At 39.7% G+C, this 12,096-nt stretch overlaps 1 protein-coding gene across 15 annotated transcripts in view; it reads left to right on the forward strand.

Annotated features, from left to right (window-relative positions):
- Ralgapa2 (Ral GTPase activating protein catalytic subunit alpha 2) overlaps positions 1 to 12,096 on the forward strand; it is a 256,314-nt gene that overhangs the window by 18,292 nt on the left and 225,926 nt on the right. For all 15 annotated transcript variants that reach the window (XR_010047469.1, XR_010047470.1, XR_010047468.1 and 12 more), the window contains exons 2-3: positions 1,531 to 1,641; positions 5,643 to 5,695. Coding sequence is in view for 11 of the 15 variants with exons in the window: in XM_063248624.1 (XP_063104694.1) it covers positions 1,531 to 1,641; positions 5,643 to 5,695 (164 nt within the window). In the remaining 4 variants the exon portion in view is untranslated. The remainder of the gene's footprint in view (positions 1 to 1,530; positions 1,642 to 5,642; positions 5,696 to 12,096) is intronic.

Here is a 12,096-nt window from a genome sequence, read left to right on the forward strand (position 1 = left end):
TCAGCTGAATACCGTGGAGGGTGCAGGAAGTCAGACTTGTAGGTACAAGGAGCCTGCTTCCCTGCTGACCTGCCCCACACTACACAGTGTTGCCTTGAATACTGGTGAGGTGCTAGGAACCAGACCCAGGGCCTGAGGCATGCTGGAGCCACACCTGCAGCTGGGCAAGTGCTGTCTGTCCTGCTGCACGTGCCTCACCCTCGGGAAGGTGTTGAGTGGCTGCGGAGAAGGTGACGGGGCACTGAAGGGAGACCTTTGAGTGGATGAGTAGGAGGTGGCTGGGTTTGGTGTGTTTCTGGCAGAGATAATGGGGTTAGCAGTGGGTGGAATAACAGTTGGCACTGAAATTAAACGTACAAAACCTCAGAACTGGCAGGTTCTGCGTAAGGGCCCCACGGAGTCCTTGGGAGAAAGGTGTAGTGCATAAGACTTCTGATATCCGTGCAGTCAATAATGCCACATTCATCGTCTCCTGCCTTTACACAGGTAGATTTGTGGGCATCAGGATTTTTTACTGCTCTGTGCTCAGCTTTATTTGGGTGCAATAAATATAACATGAATTTGGTGTCTCATGTGACTTTATAAAAACTTCTTTGCATTATTTCACAGAACTGGACAGATTTTTGCCTGAAAGACCCTTCTATGGTAACCAAGGATGCTTTTGAACCATCTATATTATAGAATTTGAACATAGTAATGGATATACTCACATGTATGTACTATTTTAGAACTACACAAGCAGATTATTTTGTTACAGATTGAAGAGCAACACATTTTTTTAGTAACGTTTAGAATTTTAAAGAAGATATTTTTAATTTTCCTCCCATGACTATTATATTTTTCCAAAACATTGATGCTTTGTCAAAACTCTGTAAATGGCATAGCCAACCATGTTAGCTGGGAAAATGTACAAACATGCGTCGTCAGCAGTGGAAACTACTCTGATCCCTGAAGTTGTGAGGTTTGCGTGAGCTACCAGGGCATGGGTAGGAGTAGTTGTGTTGCTGCTCTCAGTGGCACTGGTGCTGGCCCAGGTTCCCTGCAGTCCTGGTCTCAGTACAGCTGTCTGATGCAACAGGGACAACTCTGGGAACCTGTGGCAGGCTCCCTGAGGTCCGAGCAGGAGCAGGTGAGCAGGGGCAGATCATCTGAAGCTAGACGGAAGGAGCCATGGGACCTAGTGGACGTGGCTCGGTAGATGTGGTGGGAATGCATGTGTGGTTGTTGAAACTGCGCCCCCTTTTTATACTCAGGGAGTTGTATGGTGGGGAGTGGTGAGAGATGAGTTTGCGGAGGACAGCGTGGTACCCCAGGTATAGCTCAAAACCCTTCCTAGGGTGTTTTACAATGGGCTATTTTCTCTCTCTCTCTTTTTTTTTTTTATCGGTACTGGGGATCGAACCCACGACCACACATTTGCAAGGCAGGTGCTTATGCCGCTGAGCTAAATCTCCAGCCCCAATTTTCTCTCATTTCTGAAAAGGGTGCCTCTAAATTCTAATTGTGTAAATGGAAACTTTTTCTTTTCAGATAATGTGGATGCAAATGACCTTAAGCCATTTTTCGAGACCCACTATTCTCAGATATATTTCATCTTCTATGAAAATTTTATAGCACTGGAAAATAATTTAAAATTAAAAGGTAAGCATTTTTACAATTTTTAAAAAACATTCAGGTTATTTTGAAAGTTCTGTGCATCATGAATCACAAATTTTGCATTGTTCAGTTTGCTTTCTCCTAGGCCTTTAGCAAAGCTGAGGTTGCAGGGAACTGCTTGGTTTGTTTCCCTTGAGCTTTTGCGTGTACAGGTGTAAACTGAATAATAAATGGCTAATGGGAAAATAGGAGATTGCAGAAGGCATAAGTTCTAGAGGAATGATTCACTTAGAAATAATCAGTGTACACTATTAAAAAGCTAAAGTGCCATTAACATATTCACGATGGGGCTATGATTCATATGTCTCACTGCCCATTGGTTGTCCCATTGGGTAGCATGGGATAGTCCCGTGGGAGGTAAAAGCTGCCAGATGGGAGGTATATGTCCCACTGGTAGTTCAAGCCTGCCAATCTGTGTTAAAAGGAGAGGAAAACTAAAATACTACTCTGCCCAGACCTCCAGTCCTACTTTGCAGAGGCAGCTAATCTAATAGAGCTTCTTTGCTTTCCTTCCCTATGTATTCTGCATTACATCCATTCATGCTTGTGTCCATATATAGAATATTCTTTAAGAATATTCTAACATGCGTCAGCAGTGGAAGCTACTCTGATCCCTGGAGTTGCTCCTTCCCAGGTCCTGGTTGGTTCAGGCAAACCAGCCATGTCACAGTGCAGATGCTGCTGGGTAGTTGGATGAAGGCAGGACAGTACAGCCTGTGTAGCCCCACCAATTGCGCGGTTTGCTCTGGACAGGTTTTTGTACCTCTCTGGGCTGGCTTCCTCCTGTCAGCGGTGAACAGGTTAACAGGAATCCTAGAATTTCAGGACAGTAAGTGCTAGCTGCCAGCACCATCTTTTGTTTTTGTATAATCTGTTTGGGAAATTATTTTAGTTAGGAAAAGTAAAGCAAAGTGTTTTCCTCCTTTCTCAGGCCACTCAGTCTACTTTCTGACAGCAGAATCTCACTAGCTGGGTGCCCACTAGCTCAGTTTAGTTCTGAAATGGATACCAGGGGGTAGCGTCAGGTCCTGTAGGCTCAGGGTCATTACAGTAAGACTGCCCCTACTTCAGCTGCCCCCCACAAACTGTGGGTTGTCATGTGTACCTATGACCTGAGTATGATAATGAGGGGTTCCCTTGACATGCCCACCTTGGGTTGATTAATTTTGCTGGAGCAGTTTGCTTATTTGCATTTTGTAATAAATGTTTACCCATGTTTTATGAAGGATATTTAAAAGGGCCAAAGGAACAGCCAGGTAAAAAGATGCTAAGTAAGAGGAGGTCTTTCTTCTGCTGCAGTTGGGGTACATCACCCTCTAGGCACATGAATGTATTCCTACTCACAGCTCTGGAAGCCCCCAGCCCCATCCTTTGGGGCTTAATGGAGGTTTCATTACACAGGCATGACTGATCACATCATTAGTCAACCTTCAGCCCCACTTCTTTTCCAGTAGGTGGGACAAGTGGGAGAGAAGTACAGATCTGCTGATGTCATTGGGGCCACTGAGTCACATGGCATCCCAGATTCAAGGGATAAAGAGACATCTCTCTCTTTTTTTTTCCTTTGAATTTTTTATTTCTTTCTTTTTTTTTTTATTATTTAAAGAGAAAAAAAGAAAGGAAATAAAATTAAAAAAACCAAAGCAGTAAAAGGGTACAAATAATACAGAATTTCAAGGAAAAAAATACAGTAAGATATCACTAGTTATTAGGTTACATATTGTCTCTTTGAAATAGTTGTCCAAATTATAAAATTAAAGCATGTAAAATGAACATTCATACAATGAGATTGCATATAATGCCGATCAGTGATCCAACAAAAGTTCAGTAATATGGATTTCCATCCTACACACTCAAACATACATACAGTTATATCCCTTAGACCATCTTCCTTTCCTCTCTTTTTAATAACAATTACACTTTTTGGGTTTTTTACTCCCACAATTCTTATTATTTTTTGGAGAGAATAAAACCTAACGTGGCTAAACCAAACAGAGTTGGTTAGAACAAAAGGATGGGCATAGTACATGATGTAAAAATAGAATATCAGGTGATCTAAAATGCTTACCATTGTGCCTCTTGCTATTTTTTTAAAAAGTTGCCTATATCGTCAGGTATAATAGAATTGATCAAAACAGTACAGAATAAGACCAATAAAACCTACACTGGAGACCTTACAGGACTTCAAAAAAAGATAATAGTCAAACCATAATGGGCGTCATAGTATATCTTATTGCCTTCAAAGTGGTTGCCTATACCCTCAAACTTGATACTGTCAAACAAACCAGAATATAGAATAATCAAAACAAGATGGGGAGAGCAATACTGGGGTGAGAGAGACATCTCTTGATGAGAGGAGGTAGACAGTGAAGATAAAAATAAAAATAAGATTCAGCTTTTGAAGTTTCTTACTTTTACTATAATCTCCATTCATTTGGATTACAGGGAAGAAAGTGAACTCCCAAAAAGAATAAGGTGTGTGCTAGGAGTAATGAAATAATTTAGTGATAACTCCAGCCTCCCAGGCTCACATCGTGGATTATCGGCTGTCTTCACTTTGCTTGTAGAGTCATTGGCTCCTATCACAGTCTATGCTGACCACACTGGGGCTCCCCAGTTCTCTGCCAGATGCTTCAGAAGTCCTAGGAAGAGCCTTCTCTCTATTCTATACTCACACCCTCCCCTGTCCCAAGTCTCTTTTCAAAAGAGTAACTGGAGCCATGCTTTACAAATGTTAGTCAAATTGGTACTCCTTGGCTCTGAATCGTTGGTAACTTCATGTACTCAAAAGTCCTTATAAGGACTTGCAGCTCTTCCTCTGTTCCACTGTTCTGCTGCAGTCTAGCCCTTCACTCCTGCCACAAGGACTACTTCTGCCTGTTTCCTCATCCTGCCAAGTGTGCTCAGCCACTGGGACTTGGCACCCTACAGTCTGCCTGGAGCTCACCTCCCTTACGTGTCCATATGGCTGCTTTCTGACCCCCAGTTTCCTTGTGGCTTGTTTGCTTACCTCTTAGGTTTTTGCTCAGTTGCTCCCTTACTGGCAAGGCATCCTTGACTTCCCTAGTCAGGATTCCACACCAACTGTTTTGGCTTCCCCATCTGCTTTCACCCTTGGTTTTGCTTACTTATTAATTTATGCAGTGCCTCCTTCCTACAGTGGAATCTTCCTCAGGGCAGTGATTGTTGTTTCTGTTGTTCATCCTTATATCCTGAGGGCCTAGAAGACTCCCTGATACAGACATTCTCCAGTGTTTTCTAAGTGCATAAATGAAACTTACTTTGTATCACTGTGGAGAATCAGTGAGCTCAGGGCCTGCAGGGTACAGCTCACTGCCTGTTTTTATAAAGAAAGTTTCATTGGATGTAGCCATTCACCAGTGTTCTACCTGTAGCTGCTTCTGCAATGTAATGACATAGTTGAGTGGTTCTAAGAGAGGCCTACATGCCTAAATATTTACTATCTGCCCCTGTACAGGAAAAGTTTGTTGATTCCTAAATTAGATGATGTAAACCGCACATGTAGCAGAGTGCCTAGTAGAGCAGACAATAAATGGTAACTGCTGCTGGGGGTGTTACAGTTCATGGTGATGGTGATGATGATGACACGCAATTGGCCAAAGATTGCTTTTTGTAGATACTACTTGCCCTGTGCCTGTTTGTAATACCAAGCTAGAATTCTTGTCTGTTTTTGATGGGCGTTCTGCCACAGTCTGAGGAGGTAAGTAACTAGTGCAGAGATGAGCTTGCCTGCGGAGGACCAGCTGTGACTGGGGAGAATGGAAGGTGTTTTTGCACCTCCTTTCTGTGTGTACACCAGCTGGTCAGGCCCAGCTGTATCTTAGCTGTGTTCCTCCCACTGCCTCTAGGTATTTCTGAGTAAATGGATGTATGTGTGGGGCTTAAATATTATAAGATGCCTTTTAGCATAATTTGTAATGACCTAATGTTTAAATGTCATAATTCATTTTTTTTTAATATTCCAGGGAATAATAAATCACAAAGGGAGGAGCTGGACTCTATTCTCTTTCTTTTTGAAGTAAGTTTTGGTTAATTCTTTTAGATTTCATGATTCTTGCACAAAATAAGGTATTTTAAGTGTTTTAATTCACTTAAAGACAAATAAACATGACTGAAATTAACATGTCCCCATCTGTGTCCTTCCCTACCTTCTTTCCTTTTATAAACCTTTCCTGTATGGATATCTTGCTGCAAGGTTTGCTGCATAGAAGAGTGTGCACATTTGGGTTTTTTTGGTACCAGGGATCAAGCTCACCATGACTGCGCACTTGCAAGGCAGGTGCTTATGCCGCTGAGCTAAATCCCCAGCCTGAACCTGTGGGTCTTATATAAATTTGCTATACTGGGGCTGGGGATTTAGCTCAGCGGCATAAGCGCCTGCCTTGCAAGCAGGCAGTCGTGAGTTCGATCCCTGGTACCGGTAAAAAGGAAAAAGACAAAAATAAATGAATAAATTTGCTATACCCTAACACAGCAGATAACTTGTCTTTTCGTGTATATAGACCTACTGAAATCAGAAACTCTTTTTTTTTTTTTAAAGATATTCTTGTGTTTTTCCAACTGCTGGTGAGGGTGTGATCTTTGTAAGTATATGTATGTGTCTGTGTGTTGATCACATACTCCCCTTAAAGCAGTGGCTGTTGATCCATTAGACCTGAAGTCTTTTTTTGTGTAAATGTGTTAGAGAGATGCCAGGTTATGGATACTTGGAGAGCTGCAAATTCTGAACCGAGTTGTAAATTCTGTGTTAGTTGTTGGTTGCTGAGGAGGTATTTGTGGTTCTCAGATTGGTGAGGGGACAGCCTCCTGGGATGAGGGGCTGTGCACTTGCTGCAGAGCTGGCTGAGGGTGCAGGGCCGGAGAGGGAGCGGGTTCAGGACAGTGGTCAGGGGCTGTTCAGTTTACAGAGAACAGGAAGCAGGAGAACAGGAAGCCGTGGAAGTTTCAGCCCAGGACTTTTCTCCCAGCCGGTGCCTGGTGACCCTGGTGTCCCCCTCTCTCCTCTGAGGCTGCACTCCCCGTCCTGAGTGACTGAGGCTAATTCATGGCCTATTTTGTGGTGGCTATTGTATTTCCTGTTGTTTTTCTTCCATGAATGAAACTTGGGCAAAAGAGTTGTTTAGAAACAGAAGCTTTAATTAAGTCTGGCACTTAGAAATCAATCTCCTGACCTTCACGTTTGCACTGTTCCATTCACTTTAATTGTTGCACTTCTGTGATGGAGAATGGGTTGCTAGTCTGGAATATGTGCTGGCGTGTGGAGCACTGGGGAAGTCTGTGCTCCTGATACCCCTCCCTGTTTTGAGAACCCCAAACTGCTTAAGTCTGCCCTACTTCCTTCCTCACTTCCAGGCAGCTGCTCCCTGGCGGTTCACCATCCTCTTTTAAAACAGGGAATTCTCATGTGTATTTGTATACCTAAATAATGCACTGTGTGGTTTTATTGGGTAGAAATGCTTTTCTATAGGGCATTATCACCTGTGACTTGTCTTTTACCCTCAGTGTTATTTCTAATATTTATCCATAGTTTTTGAATAGAATTCTAGTTCATTTATTCCCACTGCTGGATTAAATGAATACATGTGACTCCTTTAATTCCTGCATTTTATTTTAGGTATTTTTGGTTTTCTTGGCAGATAGGTAGATTTTTTGTGAATAATGAGTGGATAAGCTTGCCAGTGCTTCTGTTTTTTTTTTTTTTTTTTTTTTTTGTGTGTGTGTGTGTGTGTGTGTGTGTGTGTGTGTGTGTTCTGTGGTGCCTTGGACTCTATTACATCAGTAAGTAGAGCTGATGAAGGTGGTCTTCATGTTTCTGTTCTAAAGGGAGATTTGATTCATGTATCACTATTAAAAAACATTCTGCAGATTTTGTAGCTCTATCATACTTAATAAGTTTATATTTCTAGTTTGCTAAGATTTATGAAAGTATTATAGACAGATTTGATCTTTTGAAGTGTTTTAGTCATGCTCATCAGGGGAATCTAATGATTCTTCTTGGGTATGGAGGTGCTGCACTGCAGTTCTAGATTTTTGGGCAGGTTGATATTTTGTCGCAAATTTTGATTGTGTTCACATCTCAGGTTGGCTTTTCTTTCTTCATATTGTTTTTGATGGTCCTGCTGAAAAGATTGTAAGACCTGCTATAAAGTATTTCTTTTTCTTTTATAAAGATCTTTTTTGTTATTTGTGTGTGGGGAGGTGGTTCCAGGCCTCATGCAGACACCAGAATCTGTGAGTGCTCCAGTCTCTCTTCTATAAAATGAACTGTGTTTGAAGATGACTCATACATGTCCTCTGTGGTGCTGTTGACACTTTCTAGATCACTTAAAATACCTGCTGCTACATCAGTGCTGTGTAATAGTTGATATACTGTGTTGTTGGGTAATAACAATAAGGAGTAAATCTATACAACTCTCAACTATTGTCTTCTCACATATTTGCACTTTTCTACTCTTCTTGGCCATATTTTCTAAGATTCTTTGTTTGTCTTCCTCATCTCTGAAGCTTGATTTATGATTATCTCTTTATCAACTTTATTTTCTGCTCTCCATCTCTTTGTTTCATATTCTGGGAAATCTCTTTACTCCATCTTCTGGTTCCCTGTCTTCATTTGGATCGCACCTGCTACTTTGCCCATTTATTGAGCTGTAAATTTCAGTGATTTTTCTCCCCGTTTTAACAGCCCCTTTGGTTTGATATTCTTATGTAGTTTGTTGCTTTTGATATTACAAATTTTGCTGCTATGCACATAGGTACACATATATTGCTATGGTGTAATGTTTTTAATTCTTTTGGAAAGATACTAAGAAGAGGAATAGCTGGGTTGAATGGGACCTCTATTCCTAGTTTTTGAGGCATCTCCACACTGATTTCCATAGTTGCTGTACCAGTCCACATTCCCACCAACAGTGGAGAAGGGCTCCTTTTTTTCCCACAGCTCCACCAGCATTTGTTGATCCTTGATTTCTTGATAGTAGCCATTCTTTCTGGAGTGAGGTGGAATTTCAGTGTTGTTTTAATTTGCATCTCTTGAATGACCAGTGATGTTGAACATTTTTGCACATATTTATTTGCTGTTTGTATGTTTTCATCTGAGAAATGTGTTTTCATCTCAGATGCCCATTTTTGGATTGGGTCTTTAAATCTGGGAAGACTGAGTTTTGTGAGTTCCTTATATGTTCTCAATAGTAATCCTTTGAGGTACAGCTGGCAAACATTTTTTTCCCACATTGTGGGTTGTCTCTTCACTGTGTTGGTGGTTTCTCTTGCTGTGCCAAAGCTTTTCAATAAGGTGAGATCCCAGTTGTTGATTCTTTGTGATAGTTCATGTGCAATTGGGATTTTGTTCAGAAAGTCTTTGCCTACACCAATGTGTTTGACTTTTACCTACTCTATCTTCCAGAAGATTTAATGTTTCAACTTTGTAACTAGCTACATTACTGAATTTGCTTATTAAATATAGTAGAGTAACTATATACTCTTCTGTATACTCTTCTAAGTAGAGTATCATGTCATCTGCAAATAATGACAGTTTAACTTCTTCCTTTCTTATCTTTATTCCTTTTATTTCTTTCTCTTGTCTAATTTCTCCAGCTAAAGTTTCCAGGACTATGTTGAATAAGAGTGGAGACAGTCCTTGTCTTATTCTTAACATTAGAGAGAAAGTTTTCAGTTTTTGTCTATTTAATGATGTTGGCTGTTGGTTTGTTATTATATGGCTTTTATCAGATTGAGATAAAGACTATTCCAACTTTCTGTAGGGTTTTTATCATGAATGGGTGCTGGGCTTTGTCAAAACCTTTTGCCACATCTATTGAGATGATCCCATGATTTTTGTCCTTGGCTCTGTTAATATGGTGTATTACATTTATGGATTTACATATGTTGAACCATCCCTGCATCCCTGGGATGAATTCCACTTGATCGTGGCCTATAATCTTCTTGACAGTTTGTTGCAGTCTGTTTGCCAGTATCTTATTGAGGATTTTTGCATCAATGTTCATTAGAGAGATTGGCCTATTATTCTCTTTCTTAGTTGGGTCCTTTTCTAGTTTTGGTATGATTTTCCAGGAATGATTTTGGAACTATTGTTTCCCTTTCAATTTCATTAGCGTTTAAGAAGTGGTGATATTAGGTCTTCTCTAAATTTCTTGTAGAATTCAACAGTGAATCCCTCAGGCCTAGGTTTTCTTTGTTGATAGATTTTTAATTACATCTTTGACTTCATTGATTGATATTGGGTTCAGGATTTTTATATCTTCTTGATTCTGCTTTGTTAATTCATATATATTTAGGAACCTGTCCATTTTTTCTGTATTTTCCATCTTACTAGAATACAAGTTTTCAGAGTAGGTATAAATGATTTTCTAGATTTCTATAGGGTCTGTTGTGATTTTACCCTTTTCATTCCTAATTGCGTGGATTTGAGTCTTTTCTTTCCTTTTTTTTTTTTTTTTGATAAGTTTAGCTAAGAGTCTGTCAATTGTATTAATCTTTCAAAGAATCAACGCTTCAGTTCATTCTTTGTATTTTTTTTTAGTCTCCAGTGTGTTGATTTCTGCTCTGATGTTTATAATTTCCCCCCTCACATGAATGTTTTGGTTTAGACTGCTCTTCTTTTTCTACAGGTTTGAGATTCAACATTAAGTTGTTTATATGCACTCGCTCTGTTCTCATATGGATACTTACTGCAATAAATTGCCCTCTTAAGATTGCTTTCACTGTGTCCCACAAGTTCCAGTATGTTGTATTGTCATTATCAATCAACTGTAAAAACTTGTCCCATTTCTTCTTTAATTTCATCTGTGACCCATTGATTGTTCAATATGGTGCTATTTAATTTCCATGTGTTTATAAAGTTCTTGTGGTTTCTTTTGTTTATATTTCCAATTTCATTGCACTGTGATCTGATAGTATTCATGGGATAATTTCAATTCCTTTATATTTACTTAAGCATGTTCTATGAGCCACTATGTGATCTGTTTTGGAGAACATCCTGTGTGCAGCTGAGAAGAATGTGTATTCTGATGTTGTGGGATAAAACACTCTATAGACATCTACTAAGTCCATTTGTTCAAAAGTTTGATTTAGTTCTAATATTTCATTATTGATTTAGTTGATCTGTCTTTTGTCGACAGTGGGGTATTGAGGGCTCCCAATACAATTGTATTAGGGCTTATTTGATTTTTTATGTCTGTTAGTAATTGTTTTACATAGTTGGGAGCACTAGTTTTTGGCTATTTATTGCATATATGATTTATGATTATCTCTTCCTCTTGGATTGTTTCCTTTATAAGAATGTATTGCCCTTCTTTATCTCTCTTAATCAGTCTTGGTTTGTGTCTTGGTTATTTTTTACTTGTCGCTGAGACAAAATACTTGATGCCCAAAGTTGAGAAAGGAAAAATTTGTTTCTTACAGTTTTTGGAGGTTTTAGTCTATATTTAGTTAACTCCAAGGCAGGGTGGCATGGCGGCGCGGCAGTAGTTCATGGCGGCTGCAAACAGCAAGACAGAAACTGGCAAGAGAGAGACACACCTTTTTTTTGCCATTAAATTGTATGTTGGCTCTACTGGTACCTAGGTGGGTGTAGCATTGATACCATCAATCTAAGCACTAGACAATGAACCAATCACAAATGTAAAATGTAAACACATGAGGCCTGGGGGCCACCGACATAAACCATGACAGCTTGAAATTTACTTTGTCTGCAAATAGAATATCTACCCTTGCTTTTTTCTGAGTTCCTGTCACTTGGAGTATTGTTTTCCATCTTTTGACTTTCAGTCTATAAATTTCTTTTTGAATTAATGTGTTTCTTGTGTACAGCATATTGTTGGGTCTTGCTTCTGAATCTGTTCTGCCAGACTGTGTCTTTTGATTGGTGAATTGAGACCATTAACATGGATGGTTCTGACATATATTGACTCATCCTTATTATGTTATTTTCCTGTTGTTAACTTCCCTGCTTTTTTCCCTCTCCCTCTAGCTGTTTGCCTCCCCCTCTGGATTCCTTTTGTTGGGGTTCATGGAAATATAGTCCTTATAATCTCTTTCTAGAATGTCCTTCAGGACACGTTGGAATGCTGGTTTGGTGGTTATAAATTTTCTCAGGTGTTGTCATGGAAGAATCCATTTGAAAGATAGTTTTGCAGAGTACATCAATCTGGATTAGAAGTTGTTTTCTTTAGAACTTGGAATACTTCATTCCAAGCTCTCCTTGACTTGAGAGTTTGTGCTGAGAAGTCAACTGTGATTCTGATGGGCTTTCCTTTATAAGTGATTTGTTTCTTTTTAAATAACAGCTTTTAGGATTCTGTTCTTCAGTTTCTGGAATCTTGAGTATGATATGCCTTGATGTAGATTTTTTTTTGATCATTGCTAATTGAAGTTCTATATGCCTTATTTTTCTGCATGTGA

Source organism: Cavia porcellus, unplaced genomic scaffold (genome assembly GCF_034190915.1).
Source record: "Cavia porcellus strain 051 isolate PalLab524CR breed Dunkin Hartley unplaced genomic scaffold, mCavPor4.1 scaffold_5, whole genome shotgun sequence".
Taxonomy (NCBI): Eukaryota; Metazoa; Chordata; class Mammalia; order Rodentia; family Caviidae; genus Cavia; species Cavia porcellus.